Raw genomic sequence first — 24,083 nt, 5'->3', positions numbered from 1 at the left:
GAATAAAGCATGAGATGTAGAGGCGAGAGCATACAGTTAGTGATGCTGGGACCAGTGTTGGGTAAACAGACATGGAAGCTATCTTATCGCTTCATCATGGTCATTTCGTCCTGTTTTCATGTAACAACACAACAGTAACAACACGTCTCACTCTAAGTGGTTTTTGTGCTCCCCATTGTTGCATGTGTGTGTGGGGAGCAACGTCACGCTTGGCTGACTGCTTATGTAGCTGAACTTGAACTAAATAAGAGCCGAGCTGCCGCCGGAGCGCATACAACCGGCAGCCTGTCACCATGTCGTGTATCTCAGATAGGTGTTGACTGCTTACCGTCTCAGCTGTGAACTCTGGCGGGTTGTCATTGATGTCGGTGACTCTGATGACGGCGGTGGCTGTGTTGGAGAGGCCGTACATCGGGTTGCCCTCGGTGTCAGTGGCCTGGATGATCAGCGTGTACTGAGGCACTTTCTGCAGTGGAAAAGGGTGTATGGTTGGAGAATAATATAGCAATTGGGTGAAGGGGTCCTCAAGTATTTTGAGTACCTCAGTTACAAAAAAATGCTCGGCGTTTTTTCTGCTTTGGATACCCACTTATATACTGTCATGAAGTAGTAGTCAATCCAAATGCAGCAACAATTATGCAGAATTTGCATGACAGAAAGGAAGTGAGAAGACAAACTTCAAAATAAAGCTTACCTTAACAAATAATATATGGACATTAAAGCCTTTGTAAACTTGTATTTTGAAGTTGTTCCTGGCAGCGTGCCATGGCGTAATGGCTTACTTGACTTGTCTTCAAAACTATATTTGGTGCGTTGATATTAGGATCACAAACTCTTGCTCCTGACATCATCAGCACTTTCTGAACTCAAGGTGAAGAGAGCCAGATTCAATGAAAAGGCTACTCTCCCTGTTGTCACGTTTTTGAAAAAAACTGCTATTTTATTTTTCAACAAAGAAGGGTTTGTTGAGTGCGCATAGGAAACTGGGGGGTTCAGTGCCTCCAACATGTTAAGAAGCACTGCTCTACTATTTCCAACAGGAATAAAAATCCAACATTACAAGAACAGATTCTGTTTCAATTTGGCGATCCCACAGTAATCAAATTAACAGCCAATTAGTAATATAGACTGTGGAGCATTTTCACTGTAGCAGGCTGATGAGGCGGCATAGAATCATAAAAAATGTACACAACCAAATTGAAGCACAGTTAAAATGGCTTCCTTATTCAATCCATCCATCCATCCATCCATTTTATTGACCGCTTATTCCTCACAAGGATCGCGGGGGGTGCTGGAGCCTATCTCAGCTGGCTTTGAGCAGTAGGCGGGGTACATCCTGGACTGGTTGCCAGGCCATCGCAGGGCAGGTTCCTTATTCCTATGACTAGTATTGATTTACTCCCCGGGGAGGGAAGGCGTGAGTTGCAGCACTGCTACACTTTACTGTACACAGCACCAAGTTGACAAATGACTACTTGCACATTAACAGTTACTCAGGTGATGGACTAGTCCAGGGATGGGCAATCTCGGTCCTCGAGGGCCGGTGTCCCTGCAGGTTTTTGAGGTTTCCGTTTTCCAACACAAGCTGATTCCAATCAACGAGATCGTTATCCCTCTTATGCAGAGCTTGCTGATGAGCTGATCATATATCAGCTGTGTTGGAAAACGGAAGCCTCAAAAACCTGCAGGGACACCGGCCCTCGAGGACCGAGATTGCCCATCCCTGGACTAGTCACTCGGTAATGAGAATAGGGCAAATTACTTTCACGGTGGCGAGTGTCGCACATAAAACGGCGGCCCCAAGGCGGAAGTGATTGAGCAGCAAGTAAGCCAGATTGCCCTCACTAGGATTACATCAACTGGCATGCGCTTTATATTTCATTTTATTTATTTCCTCCCACAGCTCTGTGAGCCAATTAGAGGGAAAGGTGGTTGTTTACAGCACAAAGGAAGGATAAGTAAAAGACGTGTGCTTTGGAAATGAGGACAGAGAATGTGAGGGGAGGGGATTATTAAAATGATCGGCGATGCGTGCAACATTCTTGTCGGATTAAATATGTGTGTGGAAAAAGCCAAGGCCAGCTCGACTTGTAATTTAGGTGGTAATCAGCAAACGTACTTTGGCTCATTGGTTCTATTAAGCAACATGCCCAAGTTGTGATTGCCATTATATTCAACAGACACTTGACTCATTTATGTAAAAACTGTTGTGTTGTGTATATCAACAAACATTGTACAATTAAAAGGAAACAAAGAAAGCATAGAGACTGGAAATAACCACAACACATTATTATAAGCACCTTATGTAAAAACTGTTGTGTTGTGTATATCAACAAACACTGTACAATTAAAAGGAAACAAAGAAAGGATAGAGACTTTGGAAATAACCACAACACATCATTACAAGCACCATCAGTTGACTCTGTAATGCTACGTTGTTCCTGTAGAGGCAATGGTGTGTTGCTGTAATACTGCCATGCATGCAGTGAATGTTATTTCACTGGCCAGCACTTAAACACAACATTCAGCCTTCTACTTAGATATCGCTGGTGTCAGGCCAAAACCTCATAAGTCACAATTTGGTAAAACACGTTTGTTTAAAATGTATACTTTTGGTCTGATATTATCCCCAAAGGCGGAAAATTGTAGCTTGGATCTGTTTACTGGTTTTCTGTCAGCATAAAATGAGCTAATGTAATGTAATGTCTAAGTGTTGTGTAATAGTCAAGTTTTCATCACAACAAAATTTCCGGTGCTCCTTTGTGTTTTGCTGTATTATGTGGCATACTGTATAGTTCAGTCATTACAGTTAATTTGTTTGTCCAAGGCAAAAACAACAAAAAGCATAAAAGGAGAAAAAAATGGAAGTGAAAGAAAGCAAAAATGGTACCCACCTCTCTGTCCAAGCCTGCTGCCACAGTAATGATGCCTCCAGTTCTGTTATTGATGGTGAACATGTTGGAGGTGGGACTGTCTGGGTTCTGAGACAAGATCTTGTAGCGGATCATCCCATTAGCAGTTTTGGGATCGTCTTTATCGACTGCTGTTACCGTCATGACAAACGTGCCTTTTGGACAGAACGACAACGATGTATTTTTACGTAAAACAAATCAAAATAAACAGTGCGATCGACTCGTTCTATACACTGTCAACGTTACCTGGCTTGGAGCCCTCAGGGACGGAGCCGTTCCAGATGGGGTGGTTGAATTCGGGCCTGTTGTCGTTCATGTCAATCACATTAATCACAATGTCGATGGGGTTTTCCACTTGGTTGCCGTTCAGGTCCACCGCATGAGCTCTCAGCTGAAGGAAGACAAAGCCACACGTGAGTAGTGATTCTTGATTTTTTTTTAAATCTCACCAGTCCATGCCTCGAGCAGAGTTTGTAAACTAAGCGACCAACCATTACTATTGGTGTGCCAAAGGCAATTTTTTTTATTTTTTATTGATGGTTCCTTGGCAAGCTGCTTTTTGAGTCATGATTGTTGTATTCATATATTACTGGACAGTATGTCCACTATAAAACCTGATATCTAAAATATCTAATCTTGAAGATTTCTAGCTCACCAATATAGTCATCTTGAAGGTTTAAGAGTAATAATAATAAGTCAGTAAGTGCGATTCAAAGACCATACACTCAGTGTCGGGTCTCCATTGATCTTCAAGGTTCTCATTCATCCACGATTCCTTCTCATGCACATGCACAAAGCTATCTTAAAACTTTATTGCAATGTCATCGAAGAGCCACTGCAGTCGAGAGTGCTGCTTGAGAGCTGAGGATTATCTTAATGTATCTAACACACACACAAATACACACAAAATCCTTTAAATTCTCAGACGGATAAATCCAGTTCTCTTCGTGCCACATCACGCCACAAGTCTTTATTGAGTCTGAATAGACTGTTTAGGCTACACATGACCCTGGAGCGCATACCAACCAGAGGGAAAAGTATAACATTGCCATGAGAGAGAACAAACAGGCAGATCATAAGGAAATCATTAGGGCTTGACTTACATGGAAGTTGGGAATATGCTCTCTATCTAGCGGCTTGTTAACCGAGAGCTCTCCAGAGATCGGGTCGATGAGGAAGATGCCAGTTGGAGGTTGGTCTGCGCCAGGACCTGTCACGCTGTATCTCAGAGATCGGTTCTTGTCGTGGTCCGAGCGGATCTGCGGGTGGAACGATTTGTTACAACAAAAGCCTAAAAACTTGTCTGATCATGTGACCGATACTGTGGTTTTGAAGCAGATGTAGTTTCTATGTCTGATACAATCAACATTTAAAAACAAATATGCAAAATTAAAAATACATATTTTAATATAAATTAGTTTATGTTTATATTTGTCAGTTTTTCATTATTAATCAAATAGTCTAATAATCAAATTTTCAAGTGAACTATTTTTAAACCATACAATTGTATTTGAAATTGAAATAATGGGGACATTTTTGAATACTCTTCATTACCCAATGTGAAGCTGCTGCAAGAATGATCTCTCTTTAGGTTCTGTTTTCAGCATGTTTGCATCTTGATTGTTTGGTGGTTATATCCGCATCGTGTTTGAAGGGTAAGGACAATTTTTCCTCTCAAAATCTATATATATGCATTACATTTCTAACAATTTCTAAGCCACATATCAGACACTATACCCAGCATGCAACTCTATTATATATTTTAATAGTGTCCTGTAGCTTGAGTGTCTTATTGACAAGTCTTTTCAATAGCAGGGGTAATAATGATTTATGTGTGGTATTGACATTCTGTCTCAATGAGGATATTTTTTCACTTTGCTGTTGTAAGTTGAGACCCTCTGCACCTTCTTGCTAGTCCACACTGAGCATCTCATTTTCCTCCTGACAATATTATCCACTAAACCCAGAAATATAACATTTTATGCGTCATCCATTAATATAATGCATATAAAATGTGTGTATAGGACTTGATAAGAGATGGAGCTTAATATACTGAGTAAGATCTCCTTAAGTGTTCTGAGGAGTGCTTGTCCTTTGTCAGCCACCCACACCAAGTCTCAACCACAAGACTGTTGTCAATAAAAGGCAGTTGAATGTGTCCTTGAGCCATGATAAAAGAACTATAATAACTGAGGAACTACTGCGCTGGTGTGCACTTCAACTTTCTCTCTGCCGTCATACGATGGCAGGTTGTACTGTATGGCCCTTAAAAACAAAATAACGCAAGGGGCGAGGGTGACCTTCAGCAAAGAGCTGTAAAAAAGAAACATTTTCTTCAAGTCTCATGGCTGTGACCTTCTGAATGGAAGCTCTGGGCTATGGGGGAGCTACAAGGTTGTCATATCAAGCAAAAAGGACTTTTCACACAAGATATGAGTGGAGAATGATTGTGTGTGTGCGTGGGCATGTGGGGGCTTACCCGAACAAGCTCTTGTGGGAATGGACCTCGCGAGTTCTCCGGGACATTGATTGGGGGAATGACCCAGTCTCTCTTCATGCGTTTCAGCTGGCTGTCTAAGTTCCGTGATGGAAATATTATTTCCTTCAAATCCTTGGATGTGGCTGGACCAGAAGCGCGTTCCATGACCTGGAATAAAAAAAAAAGATTTGCTACATAAGCTCATACAAGACTCTAGAAATAAAACAGACATGACAGGGTCTTTGTTTTTGTTTCTACGAAGACCATAGAAACTGATTTTACATGCAAGTCGGGAGCTGCCATAGTCATACAATTAGCCAACAGCCATAAAACAAACAAATAAAAAAGTACTTACTTCTTATTGAGTTGCACTTGCAACTTGATTTATTAGTTTAATTTCTGGTGTGACCAAGCTCCTAAGTCAGCTCATCAGTTTGTTTAAATATAAATAATACCCATTGAAATTAATGAATCATTTTCAGCAACCAATTTTTTTTTTTTGGTAAGGGCTTTTCAATAAAGAAACATGGCACTGCACTGTTTACATAAGATAATATAAGAAAATAAACTGCATGTACAAAAGTCACATCAACAACTACGGGCCTGAGCACTGTGCCTTATAAGTGGGCGTGGCCTAGTGAGTAACATCAAGAACATGGCTGGTTAGCCTCTGTCAGCTTCTGTCAGAAAGCAGAAAATCTACCACGCTATGGCCTCAAAACATATTTTCTTATTTGCACTGTAAATTGTGGACCCCTTCGACAATCATTTAGCGTCCTGATTGACTCAATGGGTTATCCGTTCAATATATGACAACAAAAACATGAATTGTATTACTTACTCCGAAGATTATTCAATTGACAAATCCGAGCTTACATCACAAGTCAAAATGGCAGTCATCTCGGTGAAAGGAAGCTCTCTGCTCATTGAAAAGTATTGGTCATTGGATTGCTGTAATGGGGTATGTGCCACGGAAGAGGCGGGACGTGATTTTGCACATCAGTTTGGTTTTGGTCCGGGTTGCGAACACGCAAACGAGGGGCACAAAGTCGGAAGCACAAGTATTTTGATGCAGCCCACATGTCGCAAACCGAACCGGAAACAAACTGATGTGCAAAAACAGTCCCGACTCTTCCGTGGCATATACCCCATTTGATCTGTGAGGATTAGTTTGACATCAAAACGTGTTTAAATGTCATTAACAATCTGCTTAGTTTGTATGCTTGTCACAGGCAAAGCAACATAATATGCCATTTGTTTTCACCATGTAAAGGAAGCATTTGCATTGCAAAAATATAAGAAATGCCTGGATGTTCAGAATTTTCAATTGTGTGAAAATTCTTAATTAATAACACCTTGAAGCAACATAACCAACCTGCAGCAAGCTAATGGAGGGTTGTGCTACATACAGCATATTCTGCTTACATTATTTCCCCCCAAAGGATACTGGCATTTGAGAGCAGTTCAGAACATTCAGATAGATTAATAGATCATTAAATTTCCTCAAAATGTAGTCAGACACCATGCCTGGTTTCACCAATCAACATTACAGCACTATTCTCCTTGACATGATCCGATGTATGCAGTTAGTGCAGCAGCAGTACACCAGCAGCACCGCTTGGCTTTAAATGGCAAACCTCATCTCATGTCCTGATAAAATGCACCCACACAGGCACAACCGGCTCCCATAATGGATCTGCCATCCTCCCTCAGCTGTAATGAATGAGATTTGAAACAAAGGAGGATGGTACCTGCAAGCCAGACACTAAACACACAGATGGCTCAAATTGCCTATGCTGCTCCAGAGACATGAAGGAGGGACTGAAGTAGTGCCATGGAAAGTTACAATAACCTTGAACACAATGCGGGAAAGAAAAACAACAATAAAACAACATCATGTTAAATCAGTCAATGTGGGTGATTGTTATCTGGGCGTATCCATTGAAGTCTTACTAAACCAAGGATGGGGAACCAACAGAATATGGGCCATATATGGGCCTATGAGAGAATTTGATCCGTGCAATTGTAAAAACAAATAAAACCAAAGAGGAAGTGTTATAAAACCCAGAAAATATAGTATAAAGTTAAAAAATAAAAAAAATAAAAAAATTGTTGGGGATTGCATTCCCCACCCGTGCTACACGCTGCCTGCTTTGACTGTCCAAACAGTGCTCCATGTAACCACAGAAATGAATTACCACTTTGCCACTCTATAACGACCCAGAACCTCTTACGCACACACACTGACCACTGTCAGACAGCTTCCACTAATCATGTTTGAAATTTGATTATAGTGCTTTCACACACTACGCAAGTAACAAGTCAAGCAGACAGATAGAGAAGCTGTGTGTGTGCTTTAGAAATATCTGTTAACCTTATTAAAATGGGCATGAGTGAGAGTAGCAATTATTTGCAACCTGCGTTGGGAATGATGAATGGCGTGCTGGGAGTGTTCACACAGACACGTATCTTTCAGTGAAGCCCCAAACCACACACGCACACTGTTCTGACAGCTTCAGGGCCTCAACATTGAATTGTGATTTACCCTTTAAAAAAACTCCCTTGTTTGCGCTTCTTAAGTGTGGCTTTGTGCTGCAGAGTTCTATTGGAGGTAGACATGGTTTCATCTTAATGAGGTTATTGTTTAGTTGTCAGTGATTAAAATGTCTCCCCAAGGCAGGAACATTCACGGAGCATAATAAAAATAAATAAATAAAAGTAATCACTGATGTGATTAAGAAATCATCATTGGATGCACACGATGCAGATGCATAGCCTGATTTATGTTGCAAAAAAAAAAAAAAAAAAAAAAAAAAAAAGGCTGACAGTTTAGCTGTTTGGCAAATGTATTTATCTTACCAACAGCAGTGACTAATAGTGTCATTAAAATCCTATACCTGCAGTTGCATTTGTGTGTGGCTAATGATAGTGCTTGGAGAGGCTGTGAAATCATTACTGGCTAAAACTTTAATTTAGTTCCTAGCAAAGAGATGTGCTTGCTCGCCCCAAGAATAACCCAACTGTTTCTTTTTATCTCTGACCACAGAGAAATAACACATTCCCCTTTCATGAATACATATTGATTATGTAAATTAGAAAGATTTCAGATTTTTCAAGTCTGATTGTGCCATTCGAAACACTGGGCCAAATAATTACAAAAAGAATCAGTAGACTTGTAATAGAATTAATAGTTTTGAAATCCAAATCAGAGATGAGCAGCTGTTTTTGACTTTGGCGGTAGGTTAAACACAAGAGGACTGGCTATGGTCTAGCATGTAAAGCTGAAAGAAAACATGTCTGTCTGTGTAGTCTTGCTGAGCAGGATCACATAATTCTCTGGTACTCAAGTTAAAATCTACAATCCTAGAAAGCCTTTAGAAGTTTCTTTCATTTCCTGACTACAAGAAGGACCGATATGGCATGTGAACTTCTTTAATGTGAACCTTCTCTTATCCTCGGCCAAAGACAATGTTGACATATGAGCACTTGCACGATGTAATTAATCGCAGACGACTGCTTGTCTTGTCCAGGAGAGCTCAAACAGATGCTTACTGTCTCGCAGAGATGGCGCGGAGGCAATAAGCTTACAATCACAAGACGCGCTCACTGAAATCTATTTTATGAGCAGTCGTTGCGCATCTGCTCTCGCTAGACGCTGACCGTGTTAAGTATATGTTTGTGCTCCAACTAAATTGACACATTAACTTTTAATTAGCAGGCATCCATCTTGTCTCATGGAACACCTGCTACAATTTGGGAAACTAGTCAACTGTGAATGTGCAGTGCGGGTAATCAGTGCAAGTTGATTGACGCAAGGGCAGAATTGATCACTCCGGCTTTCTATTGTAGTAAAATACAAGGGACCAACAACAATAAATAGTAGATTGTACGGATTCACTTGATCGCTTGATGACCTAAAAGGAAATTTGATTCAAGTTTTTTTTTTTTTTTTACTGAGATGGGTGAATCTTTCTGAATGTCCAGAACTCCTGTTTTAATACCAGACGTTTTTTTACACCAAAATACATCAGACAAAATCAACAGTGTCTGTTCTGATTGAGCCAAGTAATGCACTCCATCCATCCATCCATTTTCTGAACCGCTTGCTCCTCACAAGGGTCGCAGGGGTGCTGGAGCCAATCCCAGTTGGCTATGGGCAGTAGGACAGAGACAGAGACCAACAACGATCCACACACACAAGCACACCTAGGGACAATTTGGAGCGCCCAATAAACCTGCCATGCATGTCTATGCATGTCTTTGGAATGTGGGAGGAGACAAGAGTACCCGGAGAAAACCCACACAAGCACGGTGAGAACATGCAAACTCCACCCAGGAAGGCCGGAGCCTGGACTCGAACCGGAGTCCTCAGTACTGGGAGGCGGACGTGCTAAGCACTCATCCACTGTGCCGCCCGTAATGCATTCCATTTTGTATTAATTTCTATAGGTCATAATTAAACACCATAAATTCCACATAAATATTAGGTTAATTATTATGCCCATCAATCGTTGATTTGTTGCTTACTCACCTGGTGGTTGGAGGGTGTCAATCTGACATTGGTTATCCATTGCTGCGGAGTAGTGCCATCAATGGCCTTGATCAGCAGCATTGACGTCTGGAGTCCAGACAGCTGCTGATTCCTGGCAGCATAGACCACCCCGTTGGCTTCTATCCGGAAGTCCTCTGGGTTGCTGCATTCGAAGCGCACCAGACCCCCACGGCTGCAGTCGACAAACGTCACTGCAAGAGAGAGATAAAGTTAAGAATGTCCAGTGGTGAAAAACAATCCTTAAAAAGGACAAAGACAAAGGAGGTGGGAGACAGACAGCTCGACAAACACACAGTGCAACGGAAGGTCCACAAAGATTTTGTGATTCCCTCCCTCCTCATGCTCATAAATTATTCACTTCAAGCTGTGCCCCAAAGGTATCGCTCAAAACAGGTGCACAGGAATATCGAGTTTGAACAGGAGGCAACTGAAATTGAACTTTAAGAGCTATTACAGGAGGGGGGGAAAAACGAAAGACAAAATGGTATATCTGGAATATCATGTGCAGATTCATGTGTCTAACATATGTAGTGTATAATCAACCTTCACAATGCTAGCTTTGTGGCTCAGAGCATTCAGAGATGTCTTGGATGGATGAATCCTCCACGGGCACAAGTGAGGCCTCGTGATGTTTATTTCATCACAACATACGCACAACACACAGATGTGCAGAATCACCAAAGACAGGTGTCTCACGGGGGATCCAGTCCAAGCGAAGGCCTCAGAGGCAAGATTACAACATTGTGGTACAAGTGAGTGTCAGTCTAGCATCGCAGAAATGGATGGACAGACAAACACATGACTTTATTACAATGTGATCCTTTTGTCTTGGCCGGCTTGCCCGGCTAGCAACGCTCATCTTTACAGTGCACTCAATGGCACAAAGGTAACGATAGAACCGGGTTTATGGTTTGTGTAGAAGGTCTGCTATTGCTGCTCTGAATTATTCAAGCAGATATAGTAATTATTTAACAAAAGCCTGCAAGGGGGCACCTCATCTTTCTTTCTGCCGCTACCTTGGGGGCCCAAGACCCTCTCTTTGGAGAATCATTTGCACTTGGATGAAGTTCCTCTGGGCTTGAGCGGAGGATGTAGTAGATCAATTTGGGATCATAAGTTCAACCTCTAGGCTCTAATTGAATAGCCAGAATGTTCTACGCCCTGTTTGTAATAAAACCGTGATGACAGAGATGAATGTTTACTTTATTACTTGGCCTGAGTGCAGCATACTCTACACAACCTTATATGTATATATATCCATGTGAGATGTGCCTTCTTTAACTCTAGTGAGCCCGCAAAATTGGTGTGCCAGAGCCAGTACATCCATAGATATTGCCGCAACCTTCTGCATTTTGGTGACAGAGCATGCAACGGGAGATATTTTGATGACATGAAAGCTAGTGTACGTTGTGATACTTGTCACTTGTACAGCAACAGGTTTTCAACACAACAGGGTAGGTGAAGTGAGTGTCAGCTATTAAACTTGTCATCTTGGCGTAGCAGAATTCCACAGTCACCATCCCACCTCTGTCACACCTCTGATGCTACCTCCAAAGGGGTAAAATTGCCAGTTTGACTTCATCCCCAGATTCTGTCTGTGCTGTTTAACAACCACATGGGAACAAAATCTGAAAATTTGATATTTTTGGACTTGAAGACCATGTTTTCTGTGTCCTAGCTTTTGTAAAATGCAAGCAGTGAATGTTTAGCAGTGAATTAATTGCAATGCGCCCCCCCATCCCCATGAGTTCTGCTGCTGAGCTCAGCTCAAACTCTTGAACATTGTCTGAAATTCGGAGATCACAACATCCCAGTGAGGCTCCACATTCCACAGTCACACCACATATTCCCAGCAAACACAGCCATCTCCAATGATAATAAATGGGACTGTCCCTTGTGTGTGTCTTCATTTATCAAAGTTGAAAAATCCAATGTGTCGGTATAGCTATTCCAATCTATATCTAGATGCACTGGCTACCCACAGTACAGGGCCAAATGAAATCATGGGTGCCACGCCCCATCAGACATGTCGTCATGGGTACAACGATAAAGGCTTCAGTGCGGAAAGAAATGCCGATGCAGCAGGGGAGGAGGGGGTCCATGGGTTAAAAAGGAGGGGGGTGGATGCGACAAACAGGCTTGTCAGCAGAATGGACTGTCCAACAAATGCCCTGCACTGGGGCCCGGAATTACCTCCGACTCAATGATCCTATTCAATGTTTGCATGGCCTCCATCGGTGACAAGCAACACAAAAACCCTGGCTAACCCCAAGTGCCATAGTGCCTCTATTGTTTGCTCCATCACGTGAAAACGCACACTCTGATGCACACAAATGGTTAGCGAGCAATATCGAGAGATGCATTTAATTTTCTGACGACAGATTGGGAAATGAATGTATTTCACAATCTCCAAGTTTGTAGGCCTGCTCGACTTTTGCAGTCCCTCGAGTTGAGAATTTCCGTACTCTTTCCAGCTACAGATACATATTGATCCAGGAACTATGGACTATATGCACAAAGCACTTCCGCATTCTATGTCTTAACGCACTCAACCTTCCAGTGCGGAGAGACTTCAGCGGAGCGCACTGTTGATGTGGTGTAAAACTCGAAGCCTAAATCCTTAAACCACTCAATAAGAACAGGGGCCGCTCCTTGCTTTAATACTAAGTCCATCAGAATTAGTACATTAACATGATATAATTAATAGGGAGTAGGACTAGATAAGTTATCGTGCTTCTTCCTACTCTCTGTGAACATGTAAATTATGACATTATTAGTGAATTATTTTCCTTCTTCAATTTTTCATTTTAACTTCAACATATATTTTGTAATGTGTTTATATGTTAAATAAACTAGCCAACCAAGCAACAACAACTCTGGCCTGTGGTTTCTTCGGCCAACAGTATCCGACGATCTCTGCCTTGTCAAAAATGTGAAGCAGATGTAAAATCTCTACTGTTTAATTATTTATAGGTAAGCCCAAGATGACATTTTTCTTAATGCCTCTGCTGAAATGAATAATGATTCATAAATATGTTCATGTTTTTTAATATAATAAAAGGACAGCATAGGAATATACATACAGGTAAATGAGAAGTCAAAAGGCTGTACTGTAAACACAGTAAAGTTTAAGCTTCAAGATACAGTACAGCTCTGGTTCTAATAAACGGCGCCCTTGTGTGGTCAACGGATGGACATCAGCAGGAAGAAAATGCCGAGAACACAGCACTCTGGTGCTGTCTCGAACGCCAGAGTTATCTTTTTGAATATTAACAACCAACTCTTCTCCACTGGTTAAGCATAAGAGAAAAAAAAGGCAGAGTTAAACCCGTGATTGCTTGCTCGTCTCTCCTCTTCTTCCAAGCCTTGACAAATGCACGCAATCACACTCATAAAAAATATACTCTAAAACGCTGACAACTGGTCGAGGTTCTCTGAAGGGAAACAAACAGTGATGGCCATACCGGAAAAGGCGGTGCAATATGAGATTTTCCTTGAAACACGTCACGGACATTTGTGCAGAGTCAATACACCAAAGACAAGCAAGCTATCCCCCACCATAGCAAATAGCACAGTACACCTGACTAAACATGAACCAACCAAATTCAGAGGAATTGAGATGATGCAAATTAAAGCAGATGATCCCACTGGGTGTGTTGCGTAAAACCTCCAAATTATTGCATGAAGCCATACTTCAAACTAGTGTAATCTGCAATTTTAACTGCATTTAAACACCGTAACAAGATTTCTGCTGCTTTGCGAAAATGTAAATGTTTGTTATTCTTCCCAGATGTAGTTTTCTCTAATTTGCAGTTTCTGAAATTAACAGAGAGCTGTACCTAGATGACTTTAGTCAGGGCGATGCGGCTCAAAGACTTACAGAATATGTTAATCATTTGTAAAACACAAATATTTACTGATTCTGGTCCATTCCCTTTTCCCAGAAAACTCAGTATTCTTGAGACAGTCTGCTGCTGGAGGTAAAGCTTGGTTCTGTAAATAAGGACATTTGCCTTTTGCCAGACTAAAGTCCTTGAAGGCGTTCTAGTAATGGACTTCAAAAGAGCAAAGCGTTCCACACATTTATAGTTGGTTTGAAAATATGCAATGGTTTTACATGAAAACATTACATTAAGTGTTTATGTTCAATTCAAGCATAACCTTTTAACAGTTCATAAAAGTTCAAAGGGACATAACTTGTTTTGTGTGGTAAAGGCATATTCGTAAGAGTTGTTTTTCCGCATGAAGTCTGAGGAATACGTTATGAGGATGTCCCCTAAAAGCATTCCGATATGACTTTCTCTTATCACACTCATCCACATTGCAATACAGTGATAAGCACCATGGAAGAACGAGTGGATAACACAGATTTGGATGCTTCATTGATTGAAGGAATCTGACCCTAAGGATGTCATTTTCACATTGTTACTTTGTTAGTCATTTTAAGACTACTTGATAGCTATATTCACAAGACAAGAAAATTCCTGAAATAAATTGTCTTCTTCAACAGTGTTTCAGTATTTGCATAGGGTACAAAGGGTGTGTGCCTTGACCAGGAGGAAAATACCATTGGCACTCTCCATCGGTAGTCTAATCCCACATAAAGTACTAAGTACTGAAGCTAAGCAATAGATAGCTTAACGAAACCATCCACTGTGAGCTTCTTACAGTGACATTTAGTGATAGCCCTTATTCCCCAGGCAAATCCAGTTTATCTGCAAAAAAAAAAAAAAAAAGAGAATTCAAGTTGACAGTCTTTTTCAAACACTTTGAAACTCAGGACGTCTGCGGGTTAGCTGTAGAAGACGAGCTCTGATGGTGGTTATTTACAGAGGTATGTTAGGCAAATACAATGATTTTAGAATACAGTACAATCATAGCCAAGCATTGTGTGGATTACTGTGTCACTGGAGCCGGGAGCTGATAAAGCTAAGCTTCACCTTTCAGCAGATACACCAGGGCATAGCTGTGCTGATTTTGTTGTGCAAGTTACTGAGGCGAGTGGTTTGATACTTCAGTGAGGCATTAAACAGTTAATAAGGTGTCTAACAGGCCTTTTGCAGAGCTAGCCGGAAATATGTAAATGTAATGAAGAACCATGATGAAAATATGATTTAAAGAAAAATGAATCATGAACAATCTCTTTTACACATTCACCCCACAGAATTGCTGCATCATGGCCACAATTGATAGCTAATTTATCCACTTGGTTGTTTTACATTACACAGAATTCAGCCAAGTGCTGTACTTCTGATACCATCTTGGATCTCAGATTTGAGATGACCATTGTCATATTACAGAAGCTATTCTTCCATTCAGACTGTCTATGCACAGTCCCATACACACATTGAAAGTACCGTGATGAAATGACAGTATTGGTACTTTCATCAATGAAGTAACTCTTTTTGATTATCTTATAAGACTTTTTGATTTTAGCCGTTGAAACGTTCCTCTATTACATTTGCTAAGAGAGGAAAAGCAGAAACAAGCATAAGTGTGCCAAAGGTTTCCCCACAGGAACCATCAGCGTGCTGATATTTCTTCTTTTTTTTCAATGGAAAAACAGATTAGGTGACTTGTGCTGTGATGTCAGTCCCTCAGTTCTCTTTTTCAATATGTGGGAAACATAACCATGTTCTCTGTACCCACAATAAATATCATCTGTCATGTGCTGCTCTCAATTCAATGGCCGGGAAATGCTCGTTGTCTTAAATAAGAAATGAGACAACTTGACAAATCAAATAAAGGTCGTGTGATCCAGAATCCTAGATTTAGCACTTATTTGGGTTGGGATGTAAATCACTGCGGTCAAATAATTCAGCCCAGTTTGTCTGCACGAAGGAGTGGAGACATATTGTTTCCATTAAATTCCTGACAGAATGCATATTTGTCATCTGTGCAGGGAGCAAGTTACAACCCAGCCACATTCTGGCAAACAGATGGACAGCAAATAAAAGTTCCAGAAGTGGTTTGAGAAATGTATTTGACAATTTTGATCATTAAAAACCACAAAATAGTTTACTTTTTTATTGGCTATAGGCATGGAGAAGAACACAATTGGTTTGAGGATTCAATCAGATGTAGAGTTGATGTCCAATGTGAATGTGATACTGATGTTCATACACTGATAAATGAGATTAAACTGGGAGCTTTAAATGGAGACAACAAAGCGCACAGTTCATTACAGCTTTGATTTCCACAGACCAAAGGTTGTGCAAATGAATGTGCGGGAAGACAAAGCCATTATCCACAGAGACTGACCGCCGAGGAAACCGCATGTTATCAATTTTGATGAAATTGACGTGTCGTACATTAGAATGTGATTAAATTCTGACAAACTGTCAAACCGCCCGCATGATCACTCGTCTCACCGTTCACTTAGTAGTGCAAGCACCAGACCAGTGACTATTATCATTATTCCAATCATCATCGTGCATTACAAGGAGCCTTCAAATGTGATGTGCTTCACAAATAGTAGCACAGGGTGTAATGTTAATCCTCATGTTTCCAAGGGATGTCATGCGATAACCATCTTGGCGCCTCATATAGTAAAGATAATACTGGTTCACAAATGTGAGCATAACATTTTGACAATTCCACTGACTAGGCTCAAGTAAAATGCTCCATTGCTTGCAATTACAAACACAAACGTGCGTTGAAAGACAGTTTTGCAAAGAACAAAAATGTATAGGCTTTGAAGGCCATTTTGGAGAACAAAGCCAATACAATTCTGGCTTTTCTTTCTTTTCCATTTTGGATAAACCGGTGCATGAACAGGAGGCATGTGCATCCTCTCTTGGCCGAGAAACAAAGCAGCAGACAAAAGACGAGGCTGACGGACGCTGGAAACCACTATTATACTGTGTGTGATAGCATCTGAGACACGCTCAGGCACCAGACATTGTGTGAATTTTCTGGTATCGTTTCTGTGCTATGTACTAATTTATTGCACACAAGCCTCTAAATTCTAGAATTAATTTTAAAATTCATAAACTGTAAAGTGGCTGAGATGTTGAAAAGCTTCTTATTAAGCTAAACAAAGCCAATAAGTCGGTGGTGTGTTGCAGTCACAACTACTGTACACACAATTTACTTCTTTTATTTATTTATTTTTTAATTCATGTGCCCTGTACCATACTTAAGAGAAATACTGGGAAGTCTTTCTCTAAAAGCCCTTTATGATAACAAAACGAACCAACCCGAGGCTACACAGACACTGCTTCTAGTGAAAGGCTGTGGGGAAAGGGGGGCAAAAAAAATATATCGAAAAACAATGTGAGCAAGGAAAAAGAAGCCTCTTCAAAGCGAAGGATTAGGGCAGCTGCCAATACACACTGTGTGTGTGCATTTGCTCATAGCACGTTTGAATCAATACGTGTCAAATTTCGCTTGAAACACAATTAGTCGGCGCTTCACAAAGAAAGAAAAGTGGAGAAACATAGTACAAAGACAAGACCAATGTTGCTCTTAAAAGCTTTCAAGCTTTTCTACTTTGACAGCTTGTTGTGTGCCGCTTGACAGACAAAGCAGACGGAAAGCATGCAACTGTGCATGTGAAAATATCGTCTTGTAGCGTCAGATGCTTTTTGTCGATGCGTCGAGCTACAGTTGAGATCTTGCCACTAATCTACTTTAACCTGCTTGACCTCCCCCACAACCATTACGAAGAAATAAACAAGAGTGAAGTAGGAAATGGTTGCTGGTGAAAGTCTGTGTCTCAAGGATGAAGGTATCATGATTTTAAATGGACGACAAAGTTGTCTGCCAACTACAGATAAAGAAATCCATTTAAAAGCTTTTGTGGATGGTGCGAGTTGCACTGACCTGGATGTCCCAACTGTTGTCATGGTAGTCAAACTACAATGTAGTTATAACGTTACCCCTAATAAATAAAGGTATGAATTCCATAATTGTTCTTCCTTATCATTTGTACACGTTTCAATTAGTACATAGGTGGACTATATCATAATGAACCATTTCTCCCTAGTTAGGGCAGTTTTGTAAGCACCTTTCGATATTAATCACAAATCTGTTCGTAGAAACATGTTTGGCGATACTAACGAGGTCAAGAGTCATATTGAGCCACGTCACCATTTTTATGATTAATGAAGAAATTCTGCCTTCCAATTTGTAAAAGACACACACCTTTCTATTAGGACTGCTCTCTTTCACATGCATGAATGCATTTTTTATTTCAGCGCTGAAGCAATTCAGCACCATCCCGCCACCCAAATTGAAACACTGCAGCTACTAGATCTCGTCTCACATAATGCACACAGGATTACGCTGCATGGAATTGACAAAGTACAGTGAAACCTCCCAAGAATTTTGAGTTGAAAGTACATTGCTAATTAAGACATTGACTGTACCGTTCATATGGGGTATGTGCCACAGAAGAGGCGGGACTTCCGTGTTTTAGCACATCAGCTTTGATTCCGGTTCGGGGTGCGACGTGTGGGCCGCGTTCCAACAATCGAATCCCACACCCCTGCGCCCCCCAACCGCGTGCTACCGTCGATGGGCGGGAGCGCGCAGGGCGTCTCAGCTCTCTGAAGTGCTTCGGACAACTGACAAACACTACACACTCGCACCCGTCGACGGGAACGCACCACCGAGGGGCACAAAGTTGGAAGCACAAGTATTGGGACGCAGCCCACACGTCGCACACCGGAACCGGAATCAAAGCTGATGTGCAAAAACAAGAAAGTCGGAAGTGCCGCCACTTTCTTGGCATATACCCCATAGGGTTTGTAATGATTAGTTCTTGTCCTCAAATCACTGTATTAGACAAAAACTGTTAAGGGACAATTACCTCAAAATTTCACAAACATACAGTACTGCAAATCTTCACAGTATTAGAGCCGGGTTTACTAAAGGCGTGGAAGCTAATGCAATGACACAGCACAACCAGGACTGTGTCAAATTAAATTGGTGTGCAGCACAGTTTGTTCTGCGTGTTGCTGGAGTAGGAGAGTAAATGTAAATACAGATTAATTAGACATGCGCATGACAGTGGCCCAGTGGCCACTCCATGACTGGTGGCTAGGCCACCCTAAGTTCACCGATGCTGGCGGCCTGGTGAAATCAACACATTCTTGCTTTTGTAATACAGTGGTACCTCTTACGAAATGAATTGGTTCTGGAAGAAAGTTCTTAAGTAGAACATTTTGTAAGTAGAGACGCATTTTCCATGTAAATGCCCTAATCCGTTCCATTCCTCCCAAAATCAGACAGAAATGTTTTATAAAGCATAAAAATGCATCAAAACATGTAACAAATACATGTTCCAATTAGATTATTGCACAATAAATAAGAGTTGTGCATAATGTAAAAAAAAAGAAAAAAAAGAATAAAGAATAAAAATGATGGTTATTTACCTTTTTAACTACTGTCCTCATCGTTTTTTGCCCTCTTTGGTTCATGTTCTCTCTCAGAAGTGTTTTTTGCCTGGTGTTTTGTAAAGAACTGATCCAAGGATGTTTGCCTTTTTTATTTTTTCATTTTTTTTTTTTTTTTTTTTTTTAACAATCCTTCGGAAATGTCCAAGGCAAACATCATCTTAATGAGCAATCGCCCGACTGGTGAACACTTTTTCTGGGTGATTTTTTTTCAACAAATTCCAAAACATGATGGAAACTTCAGGTACGGCGAGGCATCTTTTTCCAAAAAAGGCCCATGTCGTCGCAATTAAAAACTTAACTGTGCCTCCATCAATCACCAATTGTTTGAATTTTTGCACAAATTCGTCGGCCATTAGTTAATATATTTACGAAGAACTATCAGAACACCTCATGACCCGAGGGATGAATGACGAGGACGCTGCATAGACACCGATCTATCTATTATCTACGCGCATAGATACATACGGTCAAGGTTCCTCTTAGCCAATGGGATGCCAGAAACATGCATAGACACCAATCTATTAACTATCTATTATGTACACTCATAGATACATACGGTCGAAGTTCCTCTTAGCCAATGGGATGCCAGAAAAATGCTAGGTTATAGAAAGTATGTGGCGATACTGTATTTTTACTTTTCGTATCATGAAATTTCTTTCGGAACAAGAGGCAATATTTTCCTGTTGAGGCGTTTCGTAACTTGAAAGTTTCGTATGAAGAGACGTTTGTAAGTAGAGATAGCACTGTATTTAAAATTCTATATTTTATGTCACTTAAATTGATCAATCATCATTTATCTTTTTTCTACGCTGGTTAATTAATGATAAATTTTCCAGTTAAATTTTATACCCCAAAAAAGGCTAACATGCAAAAAAAAAAAAAAAAAAAAAAAAAAAAGACAGGGGAGTTATACACAAGTCAAATAAGGCTTAAATGATTCAGTATAAAGATGCTATGATTATGAAATAATCATTAAAACGTAATTGTGTTATATTGTTATAGCATAATTGTACAGGCTTAATGCCGGTTCTGGCAGGAACACTAACCAAAATGTTGGACCCTGCATGCATAATGTGATTCATCAAAACTGAGACGAATTGCAGGGGCTGTGTTTTTAAATGGAGTGTCAAAAAGGTAGGCACAATCCAGCATGCAAAGCGGTGCCAGCACAGGCCAGGTAAAATTTGAGTATTCAGATATTACTTTTCCACTTGTGTAATCATTTTTTTAAATGTTCACAGAAATAATCACAACCTTTGAATGATTTAAGGACTGACTTAACCTTATCATTCCGGCAATTTTGCAGATAAAGCCTTAAAAAAAGGTGCATCCAAAGTAAGTTTGAAGTTGTTCCTGAACCATTTGGAGTATCGGCATAGTATATATATATTTTTTTAAATTTGCCCACCGGGTGGCCGTCCGCATGACAAGGGGTTTTAACCCCTTCAACTCTGCATTTCCTTGCATCTGCATCATTTCAGCGGTACTTTGACAATTGATGCGGCCCTCTCCCAAAGCAGACTTTTGTGTGTGTTGTCTCAAGTTTTAAAAGCAATGTTACACGGGATAGGCAGATGCATCCAATTGCCATGCACTTGGGATAAATGAAATCAAACAAAACATGGCTTTTATGTGGTTATGGGCTTTCACAAAATTATTGCTGCGCTAGAATTCTGTTTTGTAACAGTAGTTTTGCTATTTTTTGTCTTACACTTCAATCGTCATTTTGCACTTGGGTTGCTCTCCAAAATGTTACATTGTGAAAGCCATCAGAGCTTCGTAAGGAAACACACTTTTAAAAAAATAAGGCGTCTCCCAACAATTTTGCATCTGTGAGAGAGTGAACACTTAATTTAGTAGCCGCTATCACAAACAGCTATGAAGACCACAATCATAGCAGCTCGCGTACAACACAACCACCATCAGTGTGCTCATTCTGTTAGCGCAAACGTGCAATTTAGCGCCAACTATGGGATCTCAGTAAATCAGGCCCTTAGTGTTTAACATCATGCACTGTGCTTCTGCTGCAAGTACACCAGCACAAATGCAACGTCAGGTGTCAGTGATTAGTACAGGCATGAGACAGACATATAGGAGTGGGCCCTCTAACGTGTATTATCTGTGTTAAGGGAGCATAGCTGTGTGACTGGACTCTTACTCCCATGTAATCAGCTCAACTGAGTGGGTGCAGAGAGGGATGTGTGCAGCTGTGCTTTATTACAGACACAATGAGTCCCAGATTAGGGGAAGTAGAAGGAGGACGGAAGAGAAAGGGGAATCAAGAAGGGGGAGGAAGGAATAGGGGAGGATCGGGGTGGGGGGTTGGAAATGACTCCAAACACATCTGTCCTCAGTTTGTCTGGAGCTATAACATAACAACGAACCACAAGCATGACCATGTACAAATCTGTCTCTGCTTGGAAAAACCGCCTGTGGAAATGTTTCCAGACCTTGGGGTTTTTAATGTGAGGATTGATGGAATGTTGTGTCACCTTGCAGTGCCAGCCATGTTCATCCGGGTCACAAAATATACCAACAGCACATACTATAAGGTGGCAGTCTCTGTGCAAACATGGAAAGGCTTGGTCATGTTGTTCAGTGTAAACTCTACAGATTCATCCCTATGGCCCTATTTAAAGGTAAAGAGGGGTTTGCAAACGGGAGATATTTTTCCACGGTTTGCCCTTTCATCCACACGTCCGTGGGGATTTTTTCATTAAAAACGAAGATTTCCAAAAACTCCGGCCAAAGTGAAGATTTGCATATTTCTCCGGATCCGCGTGTGTCCGTCATGAACGGAGTTTTACGTCGATGCTCTGCATGTGTCACTCAGACACATACCTCAAATCGTTAAAAGAGAAGAAAAAGCAGGCAGTGTGGATTCGCTTCCCCAACCAGGAGACCATGTTTGTATGCGTGTGTGTGTGTCTGTTTGCGTGAGTGAGTTGGGGGGGGAACTTATGGAAAAAAAAAGAGAAACATGAAGCTTTTTAAAATGTTGTATTTATCCTCTGTTTCCCTCTATGCTCTGTTTATGAAGTACTCACTCTGTTTACAAGTATTTTTTTAATTACTAAAAAAAATCAAAAAAAAAAAATCATATGTGCACTGACATTCCGTGCTTGTGTGACATATGGTGGAAGTAACGTCAAGAGGTGAGCTGTATTTGGCTAACTACTGCCACCCAAGAGGCATTTGTTAAGTGTTAACCGATCAGATGTGGTCAGAAGCTAGAGAAACCAAACCAGTCAACAAGCTGGACACCGACAGAAGTACATTATAACATCCATCCATCCATCCATTTTCTTGACCGCTTCTTCCTCACAAGGGTACATTATAACATCATATCTGGAAATTAACATTATCCTGTTCCTTTGGCTATCTAAATTGTAAAGTGTTGCTTTGAATGGTTGACACTGGCAAAAGCTTGGTGCTCAGCTCAACTCCGGTTATTATTGACTGCTGCTTGGTAGCCTTGACAGTAGCATGTTGTCATTATTTTGACATGATAATCATCAAAACAATTATTTTTAAGCTGGTAAAATGGCTGCATTGTTGCTATAAGCGCGATAACTGTCTGATCATGCTCTACTTTCAGGCAGGACAGCTGCAGTGTCATAAAAGTGCACACAAAAAATAGAAAAGCATGATACTTCGCTGTGTGTCACCCTAATCAAGCCGCCGAGTGTAGAGCAAGAGATGAGAGGCAGAGGAGAAATGGGGTTCTGTGCTGGGTCAGTCCTCTCCTATCATTCTGCTTCAGTGGAGACTCTCAGGGAAACACACATTTGTGTGAGTTTACGGTGTGTTACTTCAACAGAGGCAAGACTCACCAGAAGGACATTGCGCTTCCATTACAGCTTACTGGAAAGCCATTCTATCTCCCTTTTACACGCCTTATGCACAAGGAGTGATTAAACATCAAACTGTTTCCGCATAATCCGCCACAAACTCCTGATATGCCTCTCTGTTGGTCTTTCTTTCTTCCACTGACAAACTCTTTCCTGTCTATTCTGGATTAATCCCAGACTAAGACATTTGATGGCAGATGGGTAGATGTTTCTTTGTTGCAGATGGTGCCAGCAATACAGGAAATGCTTCAATGAACTTGATGGAGAAAAGACAGACTAGCTTTGATGCATGTGAAGATTTCCTTCTCATTACAAAGACCCAGTCAGAATTGGACAAATTTATAGTTGGCAGGCACATTAAACAGACACTTCTTCCTTGTTGGAAATGGTTTGGGAGATTAAATTGTTCCAGGTGGTATGATTTGCTCTTTAAACTTTGTATTACCGGAATTGAGCCTTTTCCTGAGCCACAGAACGCAATGTAAGGTCTGTGACTAGTTTTATTTCTTAATCAAATGCTAATTGCAGGCTGTTATCCGCTCTTGACCACAAGATTGATTCAAGATTGGAGTTGGTGAGAAAATGAAAGTACAGTATTGTGCAAAACTCTTGGGTCACCGTAGGATTTGTTAATTTAGTAAGGCCATTCCACTACGTAGCGCTTCGAGCGGAACCCTTTTATCTCCGAAATCTTCACTTTTCTGGAGACCCCCCCCCCCAAAAAAAAAATGGTTGTTCAACCATTAACATTGCATCGTCAAAGAGATCAAGCCATTTTCAATACTGTATATTGGTTAAGAATAGTTTGTATAAATAACACATTATGTGTGGACTGATCAATAGTACAATTTGTGGAAAAAATAAATAAATAAAAATGGTGTCATGGGA

At 40.8% G+C, this 24,083-nt stretch overlaps 1 protein-coding gene across 1 annotated transcript in view; it reads right to left on the bottom strand.

The window, feature by feature from the left end:
* The window catches only part of cdh2 (cadherin 2, type 1, N-cadherin (neuronal)), a 67,603-nt gene that overhangs the window by 16,251 nt on the left and 27,269 nt on the right, over positions 1-24,083 (bottom strand). The window contains exons 3-8 of the mRNA XM_077520178.1: positions 9,923-10,134; positions 5,392-5,559; positions 4,016-4,171; positions 3,159-3,303; positions 2,895-3,067; positions 329-466 (exon numbers count right to left, since the gene is read on the bottom strand). Coding sequence (XP_077376304.1) covers positions 329-466; positions 2,895-3,067; positions 3,159-3,303; positions 4,016-4,171; positions 5,392-5,559; positions 9,923-10,134 — 992 coding nt within the window. The remainder of the gene's footprint in view (positions 1-328; positions 467-2,894; positions 3,068-3,158; positions 3,304-4,015; positions 4,172-5,391; positions 5,560-9,922; positions 10,135-24,083) is intronic.

The sequence above is a fragment of the Festucalex cinctus genome, chromosome 1 (genome assembly GCF_051991245.1).
Source record: "Festucalex cinctus isolate MCC-2025b chromosome 1, RoL_Fcin_1.0, whole genome shotgun sequence".
Lineage (NCBI taxonomy): Eukaryota > Metazoa > Chordata > Actinopteri > Syngnathiformes > Syngnathidae > Festucalex > Festucalex cinctus.
This window is presented reverse-complemented; position numbering and strand designations above follow the sequence as displayed.